The sequence below is a fragment of the Nicotiana attenuata genome, chromosome 8 (assembly GCF_001879085.1).
Source record: "Nicotiana attenuata strain UT chromosome 8, NIATTr2, whole genome shotgun sequence".
Classification (NCBI taxonomy): domain Eukaryota; kingdom Viridiplantae; phylum Streptophyta; class Magnoliopsida; order Solanales; family Solanaceae; genus Nicotiana; species Nicotiana attenuata.
The window spans coordinates 3,699,926-3,711,320 of NC_031996.1; the positions used below are offsets into that span (position 1 = coordinate 3,699,926).

The following is an 11,395-nucleotide window of genomic DNA, read 5'->3' on the forward strand; positions in this document are numbered from 1 at the left end:
GGGGGGGGGGGGGGAGAGAGAGAATTGTTTCAAAAGTTTGGGAGGGTTGCGGAACCTACTCAGTAATAGGTGGTGTTGAAAAGAATAGGAGGAAAAGACGAAATGAAGAGGAGAGAAACAGAATAACTAAGGAATAGTGTCTCGTGGTGAGGTGGTTCCATGGTGGCTGCGAAGAGGAAGCAGAAGAAGACAAGCGAGGAAAGTGAAAATGAAAGGAAAAAAGAGTAACTACTTTTTATCGTCAAAAGTTTTTAAACAGACATGTGAATCGAAGTTAATGAAATGGAGATTTGATGTTTGAATACCAGAAAAACTATTTAGATGGGAAAGATTTCTAAAATAAAAATAAAAGGATTCTTGGGGCAATTTATTCGTTATGATTGATATGTGGACGGACAAGGATAATTAGGATGTTTGATTGTATTGTAGGCTTTCTATATCTTGTATTTGGTCAAGAAATTGGAGGAAGGATTGACAATATTATTAATGTTTGTATAAAGAATAGTTTTTGCCTAGTGATTAAATTCTCTTTGTCCTAAAATTATTTTAGTTATGAAGTGTTATTGAAGAAGTTGTGCGGAAGAATTACTGTAAAAGAAAATTATACATGAATTAATCTTTTTAGTTAAAGATGGAGGTAAAGGTGGGTTGGGAAGGGGTTAGAGCGGGACGGAACGGATGGAGGGTTGAATTATTTAAACAGCCTAATATGCATTTATCTCATAGATGGTATATATAGATAGGCATGAAACAAGGCTCAATTTTCAACCAATCGCCTAATAGTAACAAGGTCTATTGCAATCCTTTAATTTCAATGTTAGTGCCTGTGTAGTTTGATGCTATAATGACCTATCAAACGACCCGTCAATGTTGAGCGGATAAAGAGGAGTGGGAAAATATAAATGTGCTTTTAGTGCTTCACAGTGAGTAACGTCACACGCTTTTGCAGATTGCCAAGTACTTGAGACAATTGATGCCAGATACTAAAGTAAGTAATATGCATCTTTCTGCTCTTAATTCAAGTTGTTTTTAACGAGTTAGTGCTTATTTTGTCATAATGCATGCAGAAAGGTACTGTTACCAAAGATATCACAAAGGCAGTGAAAGAAGCAAAGCAAGGTGTACCTTTCAAAAAAGACAAAACTGCAATTGTGCATGTAGGAATTGGGAAGGTACACTTGCCTCTTTCTCTTCTTCATCAGAGATTCTTAAGCTTCATTAAGTACATAGACTACTGGAATGCACCTCCTGACGCTTTCTCCGCGAAACATTTTTTGCAGGTAAGTTTTCAAGATGAGGCACTGTGTGAAAACGTTGGTGCATTTGTACACGAACTTTTGCGTCAGAAGCCTGCTGGCTTAAAAAAGAGTAAGCAACTCTTGATTATATCCTTATCGATTTGTTTGGTTAAGGTCCAGTGAAAAATCCTGCTTTACCGCCCTCTTCCCCTCCCATTTAGGATTTATTAGTTGTCAGAAAAGGAATGTGACTTTCTGGTCAACCAAAAATTTTCCCCCTTTCTGGAAGAATACATTTATTATACACATATGGGTGTCATCTACATCCGTAGGTAACAACTTTTTTAAAAATCTTTAATGCAGGCTCAAAATATGCTGGTTATGTGAATACAGTCCATATATGCAGTACGGTAAGCTCTTGACTTACATTCTTCGTAAATCTGATGCCTGACAGGAATCTTTCTAAGTACATATATAAACTCAAAAATAGAAATGTGAGATAACAGACAAGAACCTTTCAAATATTGCCTCTTGATATACCCTTTGTTGCTCTTCCGTTTGAGGGAGACATGATGTTTGAGAGTTCCTGCTTTGGCTCCTTAATCATGACGTTACTTGAGTATAAGTATGGCTTACAAAGGCCCCTCACTAAATACATAAAAGTCTATGGGCATGCAGTACTGCAGCTTCGTTTTAAGAGGAAGGAATGCTCACTGCGTAATTTTAGGTAGTATGATCTGCTTCATAGTTTCATTCAAATATTATGTGCCGTCTTTATGGGTACATCCCTGTCACGGTCAGATTGGCCAATATGCTGTTTATCGTTAGGGAATCATAAAGGAGACGTGGAATCCTCTTGTTCTTTGCATGCATTTCTCTGATTTTACCTCAAGCAAAAGACTATGACACAGAATAATTTGCTGTTTCTGAATATACAACATCCCATGTTTGGGTGAGACTAGCACAGTAAGTAGCACACTGAAAATTTTCGTCCTCAGAACTTCGAATCTTAAGAATCTCTAGTTCTACACTTTGGTACCCGTTAACCATTTTCATATCTGGGGTACATTACAACATTAATATGCTTGAATATGTCTATCCTTTCCGTACCTGCTGATTGTTTCATGTTTAGAATTTCATGCATAATTCATTGATCAAGATTCTAATTGCATAATGATGGTTGAAATCTGCAGATGGGTCCATCTTTCCCTGTGTCAATACAGTCATTATCGATTGCAGCAGACCGCCATGCAAGGAAGTATCTTCAATTATAGTATCTGAATAGATCCATTTTTAACTTGACAGTCTTAGTGGATCCAATTGTAACTTGGTACCGTACTGTAATTTGTTTAGATTTCTTGATTTTCCCCACATAAAAGGGATTTTTCCAAGGAGGTCACGGGTTCAGGCCGTGGAAACAGCCACAGCCTCTTGCATAAACGCAATAGACCCTTGTGATCCGGCCCTTCCCAGACTCTGTCCATAGCGGGAGCTTAGTGCATTATGCTGCTCTTTTTTTTAAGGGATTTTTCCAAGTTATTTTATTTCTGCCCATTAATGTAATGATCTTTCCCTCTCCCTTCTTCAAACCACCCAACCCAAAACTCATCGCTGTTGCCTCACATTTGTATTTTTCAGTTAAAAGAAATAAGCATGTCTTCTGTTTTATGATTACAAGATTTTTCTTTTCTAGGGAGTTCAAATGATTGTGACCACACCAAGAAACAATCAGTAGAGAAAGAAAATTCTAAGTTATTATATTTTCTCTTGTTAAAAATCCTAACACGTTCAGCCATTTATGGGATTAGATGCAGTGGCTTGGTTTATAGATTCTAATTTTTACTATTTCAATGTATATGTAAGTCAATGAGGATTCATGTAGCCGATTTAAACATGTTTCAGGCCGAGGAGTAGTTTTGTGAAACGTACATGTACTATTTACAATTGAGAGACTCATTGAACCAGTGCTTAGACATATTTTAAAAATCTTGGAATTTGACATTGTTTTTAAAATGTGTTTTATTTTGTAAAAGGTCATGTTGCAGGAACTTATCGAAGAAAGTTGGTCCAATTATGTGGAACTTTTAGGACCTTATCGAAGAAAGTTTGGATTAGTGAACTGGGAAAACTAAGTGCAAGATAACCTCTATGCATGGAGTGCCTATTGATGACGTGTTAATGTGTCTTAAAAACCCGCCTAAATTTACAACCAAATCGACTGATTATTAAATTTCTTTTAATATGATTATTTAACCATACCGAATAATTAGGATAGATTTTATTTATAAAAATAAATCGAAAAAATACCGAATGGTACCTAATAAATTTATACATGACATATATTAAGTTTAAGCAATAATTTTTTTCCCTCGTGCCTTGTGATTATGAAAACGACTACAAACTAACAGGTAATTAACAATCAAGTCCAACTCTCAAATATATTTTGCTACCCCTATATTAAATTAGTTTCAATATCTTGAGTGCAAAGTCACAACGTATTGGATATCTTTCCTCTCATATGATTTAGATTTCTCTTGTATGCTTAATCTTCTAACAGGCTTTATTCTTAAGTCTCAACGTGATTAATATCTTCTCACTCGTGTAATTTATTTTCTTATGTCTTTGCTTAATTTATTTACATTGGTGTAAAATAGTGAAATAGATATCTATTTTGGTCATTTTTTATTTTCCTTTGATTCATCACTTTTTAAACATTAACAATGTCTAAAGAGTTTTGCTAAAGTTTCTAACTAATACTACTATACGTACCAATACCGAAGAAATAGAGATGATTGGGACGATTTCAGAAAATCTAATTTTGGTTATGTAAAATATAGTAACCAAAAAATTAGTCTGGTATAAACTTTATAAATTAATCAGCCGAATCGAACAATTGACACCCCTTGTTGTAGTTAAAATATCATGGTATAGCCAGTTTTCACACTGGTCAATGAAAAATAGCCAGCGTTTATCAAGTCAATGAAAAATAGCCACTATTTTGCTGCAACAGGGACCGGTCCAGTATAATATACGGGAGTTCTGGTGCATTTATGTACGAACTCCAGCATATTATGCTGGACCGGTATACTTTGCTAACTCCTGTAAAATTTGCGGGAGACTGGAGCACCAGTGCTCCAAACTCCAGTATATTATACTGGACAATTATACTTGCTGGAACTCCCTTAAAATTTGCGGGAGTTCCAGCATAATTATGCTTGAACTCCCGTAAAATTTGCGGGAGTTCCAGCATAGTTATCCTGGAACTCCCGTAAAATTTACGGGAGTTCAAGCACACTTATGCTGGAACTCCCATAAAATTTAGCGGCGTATTTTCCGGATTTTGAACAGTGTTTTCGCTCAGATTTAAAGTGGCTAAATTTCGATGACTTTTGAAACTTGGTTATTTTTCAACGACCAGTAGTAAATCTGGCTATTTTTGAATTTCTCCCCTTGTATTATGCACACCCCACACCTACCCTCCCAAACCCAAACAAAGAAATATACCTCTCATCTCTCATTTATGTATTGGTGTTAATGTTAATTATATTAATTCGATTTATTTACTGCATTGTGTTGGTTATAGTTGGGAAGAAGAAACAATTATTGCAAACAATTGATCATATTCTTTAATCACTTGCAATAAGCTCAAACTTCCGTCCTAATGATCAAATCTTCAAACTTTTCAAAAAAGATATAAGTTGCTCGAAAATAGTCGAAATAGTTGAATAGCAGGATCACTATAACTATAGCCCTTGGTAAATTTTATAAAGATGAAAATAATTTATTGCTTTATTGCTTTATAATAGAAGTACTTTTGTAAGGGCTTCAAAAGGAGCGCGAGGTATTTTCTAACGTTTTTCCACTTCATCCTCTCTTCATATTTTCATTTTTTCAATTTTCATTCTTGTCAATTCTCCCCAAGAAAAAAGAAAAAGGAAAAAAAAAAAAAAAAAAAAAAAAATAGGAGCAAAAAGAAGAAGGCTGAAAAATGGCTAAAACCCTCGTCTTCCCCAAAACTAAAACCCTTTCCATCGGTTCAGCTTCACTGTAAAAGCACCCAAAAACTCCAATGGCGTCCTTCGAACTGCTCCATCAAGCTCGCCGTCACTGCTCCTACAAAACCCAATCTTACTTTTCTCCTCTTCTCCGCTCTCATTTCCACCAATTCCTCTCCTCTTCATCATCCCAATCACAACCAGAATCCCCTGAAAACCCGATTCCAGTCCAACCCGTTTCACACAAACCCAAGGATCCTCCGGAAACCCCATCTACAGAAACCACATTTCAAGCTTCTACCCGACCCGAGTCGAATACCCAAGACCCGGGTAACACCGATGGTAAGACGTGGACACGGGAAGATCTCCGGTACTTGAAGGATGTACCAAAAATAACTCCGGTTTCTTACACGACCCGAGTCGCTCCGTTACCTGAGGAACGGGTTGAAGAGGAGGGGGGAATGGAAGCTAAGGGTGATGAGGAGCTCGAGAGAAAGAGGAGAAGAATCGAGGCGCAAAAAAGGGCGGCAATGAGGAGAGTTTTGAATGTTTAAGAGGAAATGGTTCCTTTTCCAACATTGCTTAACGTGAAGAGCAGTGATGAAAAGAAGAAAAAAGTTGTTTATGATCTTAAAGAAGCCGGTCGGCTTGTAAAGGTCAGATCTTTTTCTCAAATTAGTTAGGGTCGGTTACATGAATTCTTATTACTAGCATTTTGTTGTTTCTGGTATAAAATTGTGACTCCTTGTAAAGTAAGTAATTGGATAATATGAATTGAAAAAGAAGAGAAGAAAAGTTCCATTTCCAACTTTGTTTAACGGGAAGAGTGACAAAAACAAGAACATAAAGGTTGTTTATGATCTTAAGGGGCCATGCAGCTTGTGTAAAGGTTAAATCTTTATTTGTTTCAACCAATGTGCTGTAATCCCGAATTAAGATTGCCAATTCGGAACAAGGGGTGCATACTGGTGAAAAGAAAAAAAAGACTGAGAGCTATATGGGAGTAGTCGTCTTGAACGGTGAAAGGAGTAGAAAAAGGAAAAGCTGAAGTTACTGTGCAACAGAGTTCGTTGTTTTAAAAAAAGAAAGAGTTACTGTGTAACAGAGTACTAAAAGGGGGTTGGGGTGGCGTTGAAGATTGCTTCAAAAGTTTGGGGGGGTTGCAGCACCTGTTCAGTAATAGGCGGCGGTGAAAAAAAGGAAAGAATAAGAAGAAAGGAGGAAAAGACGAAATGAAAAAGAGGACAGAAACAGAATAACTGAAGAAGAGTGTCTCGTGGTTTAAACAGACAGGTGAATAGAAGTTAATGAAATGGAGATTTGATGTTTGAATACCGCAAAAAACTAGTTAGACGGAAAGATTTCTAAAATAGAAGTAACAGGATACTTAAGGAAGTTTATTAGTTGTGATTGTTATGTGGACAAATAGGATTAGATTGTATTGTCGGCTTTCTATATTTTATATTTGGCCAAGAATTTGGGGGAGGGATTGACAATGTAATTAATGTTTGCATCAAGAATAGTTTTTGCCTAGTGATTGACATTCGCCTTATCCTAAAATTATTTTAATTATGAAATATTATTGAAGAAGTTATGCGGAAGCATTACTGTAAAGAAAAGTATACATGAATTAATCTTTTTTACTTAAATATGGATGTGAAGGTGGGCCGGGAAGAGATTAGAGCAGGATGGAGGGGGTGGAGGGTTGAATTAGTAAGCATAGCCTAGTATGCATTTATCTCACTATATGTAAATAGTAAGGTCCATGATGCATGATGCAAGATTCAATTGTCAACCAACTGCCTAATAGTAATTTCAATGTTAGTGCCTATATAGTTTGATGCTAATAGCCTAATATGGCCTATCAAACGACCCGTAAATGTTGAACGGATTTGGGGGGGGGGGGGGGTATGAATGTGCTTTTAGTGCTTCTCAGCGAGTAACATCACACGCTTTTGCAGATGGCCAAGTACTTGAGACAATTGATGCCAGATACTAAAGTAATATGCATCTTTCTGCTCTTAATTCAAGTTGTTCTTTATGAATTCTTGCTTATTTCGTCATAATTTATGCATGCAGAAAGGTACCATTACCAAAGATATCACAAAAGCAGTGAAAGAAGCAAAGCGAGGTGTACCTTTCAAAAAAGTCAAAACTGCAATTGTGCATGTAGGAATTGGGAAGGTACACTTGCCTCTTTCTCTTCTTCATCAAAGATTCTTAAGCTTCATTAGATAGTGACTACTGAGTGATTTTATTTTGTGCCTCACACAACTGACGCTAGTTGTGTGAGGCCATTTTTTATCTCACATATTTGTGGACCCATATCTTACACATCTGGGTCAATAAAATTCTGGGACCCACACCGTTGTGAGACAAAAAAGAGGTCTCACACAACTAGTGTCAGTTGTGTGAGGCACAAAATAAAATTTTTCGTGACTGCTGGAATGCAAGTCTTGATGCTTTTCCCTGAAACACTGTTTGCAGGTTAGTTTCCAAGATGAGGCACTGTGTGAAAATGTTGGCTCATTTGTACACGATTTTTTGCGTCAGAAGCCTGCTGGCCAAAACAAACAGTAAGCAACTCTTGCTTATATCCTTGTTGATTTGTTTGGTTAAGGTCCCGTAAAAAGTCCTGCTTCTCTTCCCTCCCATTTAGGATGTTCATCAAATGAGAAGTACTATAGCAAAATTAAGAAGATAGCAGTCTCTCTTTTTCAAATTCCTAGGTATGGAAGAGGGTACAGCAGCAGTAGTGCTGCGAGATTTCCCTCACACAACCCTCATCCAATTCTTCAGTCCTGTGGTCTTCAGCATTGGTTCAAGAATTGGCAAGAATTGAGAAAGAATAAACTTACAGCAAGCACTTTTGGTCAAGCTGTTGGTTTTTTCCCTAATCGCAGACCCCAACTCTGGTTGGAGAAAATCGGGGCGATTGAACCCTTCTTGGGTAATTTAGCTACGTGTTGGAGTAACATCAAAGAAGAGGAGGCTCTTGAGAGATATAAGCTGATAGCTGGAAATCCTGTTTCTTTTACTGATTTTCAGGTGTATCGGGAAACGAAGATGGAGGATGACTGGCTTGCTGCTTCCGCCGACGGTGTAGTTGACAGGTTTGTTTATCATTTGCCATCCAGAGGGGTTCTGGAGATCAAGTGCCCTTTCTTCAAAGGTGATATGAGTGCTGCAACTCCTTGGAAAAGAATTCCCATTTACTATGTTCCACAAGCTCAGGGTTTAATGGAAATATTGGATCGAGATTGGATGGACTTTTATGTTTGGACTACAAAAGGAAGCAGTTTGTTTAGGTTGCATCGTGACGAAGAATATTGGGAACTCTTGAAGATTGCACTTTCTGACTTTTGGTGGAAGCACGTCCAGCCGGCGAAGGAGTTGTACAAGAGATCGGAGATCAAAAATCCCCTTGTCGAACTGCGCTCCTATAAACCAAAACCTAAGCATGAATTGTTCCGGTCTATCATCTATGAAAGCAGACGTGTGCTTGATAATTCTGTGTTGCTTATGCGTGAAGTTGATGGAAAATTGCAAAGCTGAGATTCCTTTAGAAAGATTCAGTGGTACTTCTTCTACAAGCATACTTGAAGTGGAAGATCACATGCATTGACATGGGCCAGTTGAGCAAATGAACTGGCCCATGTTAGAGCAGATGTTAGGGCAAAGTTGGCTCAAACTCTTATGGAGATAAGGTACATTTTGGGTTGGTTCTTTTAATTTTTCTAAAGTCTTAATTTGCACTATCAACAGTAACCTGGTTTCACTTTGCATTTACATTGGTCAGTTAAGTTGGAAATTGCTGTTGTCGACCCAATAACAACCTTCAAATAGGAGCGGGAAGTGGTGATTGCGAATCCCCATGTGTTGGTATAAGTTGTTCCTTTATCTTTCAGATTATTTTGTTGATTTTCTTATCTATCTCAGCTGCTGCTCTATTATCATTCTAAACACCCTCTTTTAATCTGTAAATCAGAATCTGATAACGATTCCCAAAAACGAGTTGAGCTTTGCATGGTTTATTTTCTATCTAAAATATCAGAAGGATAAAAAAAGGAATATATATTCCTGCTTGATGGAGCAATTATATGCTTGCGGCAAAAATTCTATGCCTTTTCTTTTTCTTTGTCCCCTCTTTTAGAGTGGTCATGGTGGGTGTTATTCTTTGTAAGCACCGTAACATAAATGATGAATTCATTTAGTTATTAGAATTCATGGCTTTACATTAAATGCCCTTACCAGTTAGTTTGATTCATTCGCTGTGGTGTCTCACCCTCTTGTTTATGTTACTTTGTACAGGTTGTCCATTGCACTCCATGCTACTACATATGACGTGTTCTACGACAGTCATATGTTATATTCCAGAGCATGCAAAAAATTATGCTGCAGTTATGTATAAGTACTATGTCGCTGATGACGTGTTACTTATTGAAATGTGTCACCGTCTCATTTAAAAGTTTAAACTGTTAAAGGGAACAGTCTTTTAATTACCTTAATTATATTATGTCGTCAACAGTATTAAGTTCTTATTTCATGTGCAGGTAGAGATTCATGTCAATATCCATCAACAAGGTAACTTAATTCTTTTTTGGTAATTTAAATTTTTATTGCCAGTGAAAATATGTACAAGTATAACAGATACCCTTCACTATCATTCTATAGTTGGACATGCAGCCCCAACTATAGAAGGTCTTGGTAACTAAACAACACCAAATCTAAGGAAATACAAGAACTATCTAATAGAAGTTTAGAATCTGTAGTAACTTTCTCCAAGATAAAATGTTTGTAAAAGAATCTAACACTGTATTCCCCTGAAAGGATGACTAACTACAAAACTGGCAGTAGGAGCACAAGCCTCCATTGTTGATGATCCACCATTGTACAGAAAGAATGGATCTTCCAGCAACTCGTCTGCTGATGGCCTAACAGACATGGGAAGTAAACACTTCTCGATGATATACTTCACTCTCGAGTCTTGTACCTTTCCAAGAGATGCAGGTTTTTCACCAGTGATATACACTTTCCTAAGTATTTGCCCTTGATTGTTGCATTCCTTATATGGATATTCACCTGTAACCATCTCAAGAAGACACATCCCGAATGCATATATATCCACCAGTTCATTGTATTCACCATCGTAGAGCTCAGGAGCCATGAATTGAGGCGTTCCCTTAACCTCTGTGCCGAAATCACCCTCCATAAGACGAATCGCCAAACCAAAATCTCCAAGCTTAACCTGTTTCCCACCACTCTGAACAAAAATATTGTCACACTTGATGTCTCTATGAATGATCTTCGGGTTCTGTCCGTGAAGAAAGCTCAAACCTTCAAGAATCTGCCTACCCCAGTTCTTGATCTTCCTCAAATCAACACCACTCCCATTATTACCTTTTAACATATACTTTGTCAAACTGCCTGAAGGAAATAATTCTGTGATCATGTTTAGAGTTTTTGCCTCGGAATCAAACCAGTAAGAGAGGCACTTCATAACCCTCTCATGGTTTAAAGATTGCAATAGAACAGCCTCAGAGAACAACTTTTCTGGTGTTTTTAATAATGCTTTACCATCTTCTCCATGAAAACTTATTTGGTTCCACGCAATTTCAATGTTTTGAACTTGATCAAACCCTAGGTACACCTCTTTAAAAGCGCCTTCACCTAACACGTCACTGTATCTAACGAACCTACCACATGGAGATTTCTCTTCAACTCTGCGTGACCCGTAATCCATCGTAGCTTAAACTCGGACTAGAAGAAAACAAAAAACCAGAGTGTGTGACGTGGAAAAAAGATCAAAGCGGGTGTTCAGAGAATGCTTCGATTGCAGCCGAGAAAGAATCCATAACTAACGACAAATTTGGCTGAAAACGCATGATGTTTAATAGCTGAATATGAGACATTGATGATGATAATCTCAACCTTTTCATCTCATGAATTTATGCATTAAACAAAAACGATGAAATTGAGTGCCGAATGATGAGATTAATTTAGGTAAAATATAGTATTTTCTTTTTCGTTCCAACTTAGTAGTTATATAGGTTGTGAAGGTACTTCCTTAATTGAGTTAAAGTAGGATTAGTGAAAAGTTAGGATTTCAATATTCCATTCCAATTATTTTTTTCCTTTATTTCACAAAATTAGAACCTTCTG

General features: G+C 37.2%; 5 protein-coding genes across 6 annotated transcripts in view; 4 read left to right on the forward strand and 1 right to left on the reverse strand.

The window, feature by feature from the left end:
- LOC109230753 (50S ribosomal protein L1) overlaps window positions 1-2,912 on the forward strand; it is a 10,163-nt gene extending 7,251 nt beyond the window's left edge. Inside the window, exons 6-10 of the mRNA XM_019396164.1 lie at window positions 950-988; window positions 1,068-1,172; window positions 1,281-1,368; window positions 1,602-1,648; window positions 2,432-2,912. Coding sequence (XP_019251709.1) covers window positions 950-988; window positions 1,068-1,172; window positions 1,281-1,368; window positions 1,602-1,648; window positions 2,432-2,512 — 360 coding nt within the window. The 3' untranslated portion in view covers window positions 2,513-2,912. The remainder of the gene's footprint in view (window positions 1-949; window positions 989-1,067; window positions 1,173-1,280; window positions 1,369-1,601; window positions 1,649-2,431) is intronic.
- Window positions 5,308-5,787, forward strand: LOC109231440. Its single transcript, XM_019397103.1, has one exon. The coding sequence runs from the start codon at window positions 5,308-5,310 to the stop codon at window positions 5,785-5,787; it is 480 nt and encodes a 159-aa protein (XP_019252648.1).
- On the forward strand, window positions 5,773-9,741 carry LOC109230754 (50S ribosomal protein L1-like). Of its 2 annotated transcripts, XM_019396165.1 has the most exons (7): window positions 5,773-5,889; window positions 7,195-7,233; window positions 7,313-7,417; window positions 7,721-7,809; window positions 8,282-8,940; window positions 9,033-9,115; window positions 9,545-9,741. In XM_019396165.1, the coding sequence occupies exons 1-5, from the start codon at window positions 5,794-5,796 to the stop codon at window positions 8,337-8,339; spliced, it is 387 nt and encodes a 128-aa protein (XP_019251710.1). In that variant the 5' UTR covers window positions 5,773-5,793; the 3' UTR covers window positions 8,340-8,940; window positions 9,033-9,115; window positions 9,545-9,741. The 2 variants fall into 2 exon arrangements, with proteins under 2 accessions (XP_019251710.1, XP_019251711.1); XM_019396166.1 differs by lacking the exon at window positions 7,195-7,233.
- LOC109231441 lies at window positions 8,411-8,788 on the forward strand. Its single transcript, XM_019397105.1, has one exon. The coding sequence runs from the start codon at window positions 8,411-8,413 to the stop codon at window positions 8,786-8,788; it is 378 nt and encodes a 125-aa protein (XP_019252650.1).
- On the reverse strand, window positions 10,041-10,976 carry LOC109231442 (serine/threonine-protein kinase WNK8-like). Its single transcript, XM_019397106.1, has one exon. It carries the CDS (start codon window positions 10,974-10,976, stop codon window positions 10,041-10,043), a length of 936 nt encoding a protein of 311 aa, XP_019252651.1.

Excerpts from the sequence above, each read along its gene's own strand:
- LOC109231442 (XM_019397106.1), bottom strand. The coding sequence starts at position 10,976 with ATGGATTACGGGTCACGCAGAGTTGAAGAGAAATCTCCATGTGGTAGG.
- LOC109230754 (XM_019396165.1), top strand. The coding sequence starts at position 5,794 with ATGGTTCCTTTTCCAACATTGCTTAACGTGAAGAGCAGTGATGAAAAG. Across the intron at positions 7,234-7,312 it reads AATTGATGCCAGATACTAAA|AAAGGTACCATTACCAAAGA; the intron begins GTAATATGCATC and ends TTATGCATGCAG. Across the intron at positions 7,810-8,281 it reads CCTGCTGGCCAAAACAAACA|GTGTATCGGGAAACGAAGAT; the intron begins GTAAGCAACTCT and ends ACTGATTTTCAG.
- LOC109231440 (XM_019397103.1), top strand. The coding sequence starts at position 5,308 with ATGGCGTCCTTCGAACTGCTCCATCAAGCTCGCCGTCACTGCTCCTAC.
- LOC109231441 (XM_019397105.1), top strand. The coding sequence starts at position 8,411 with ATGAGTGCTGCAACTCCTTGGAAAAGAATTCCCATTTACTATGTTCCA.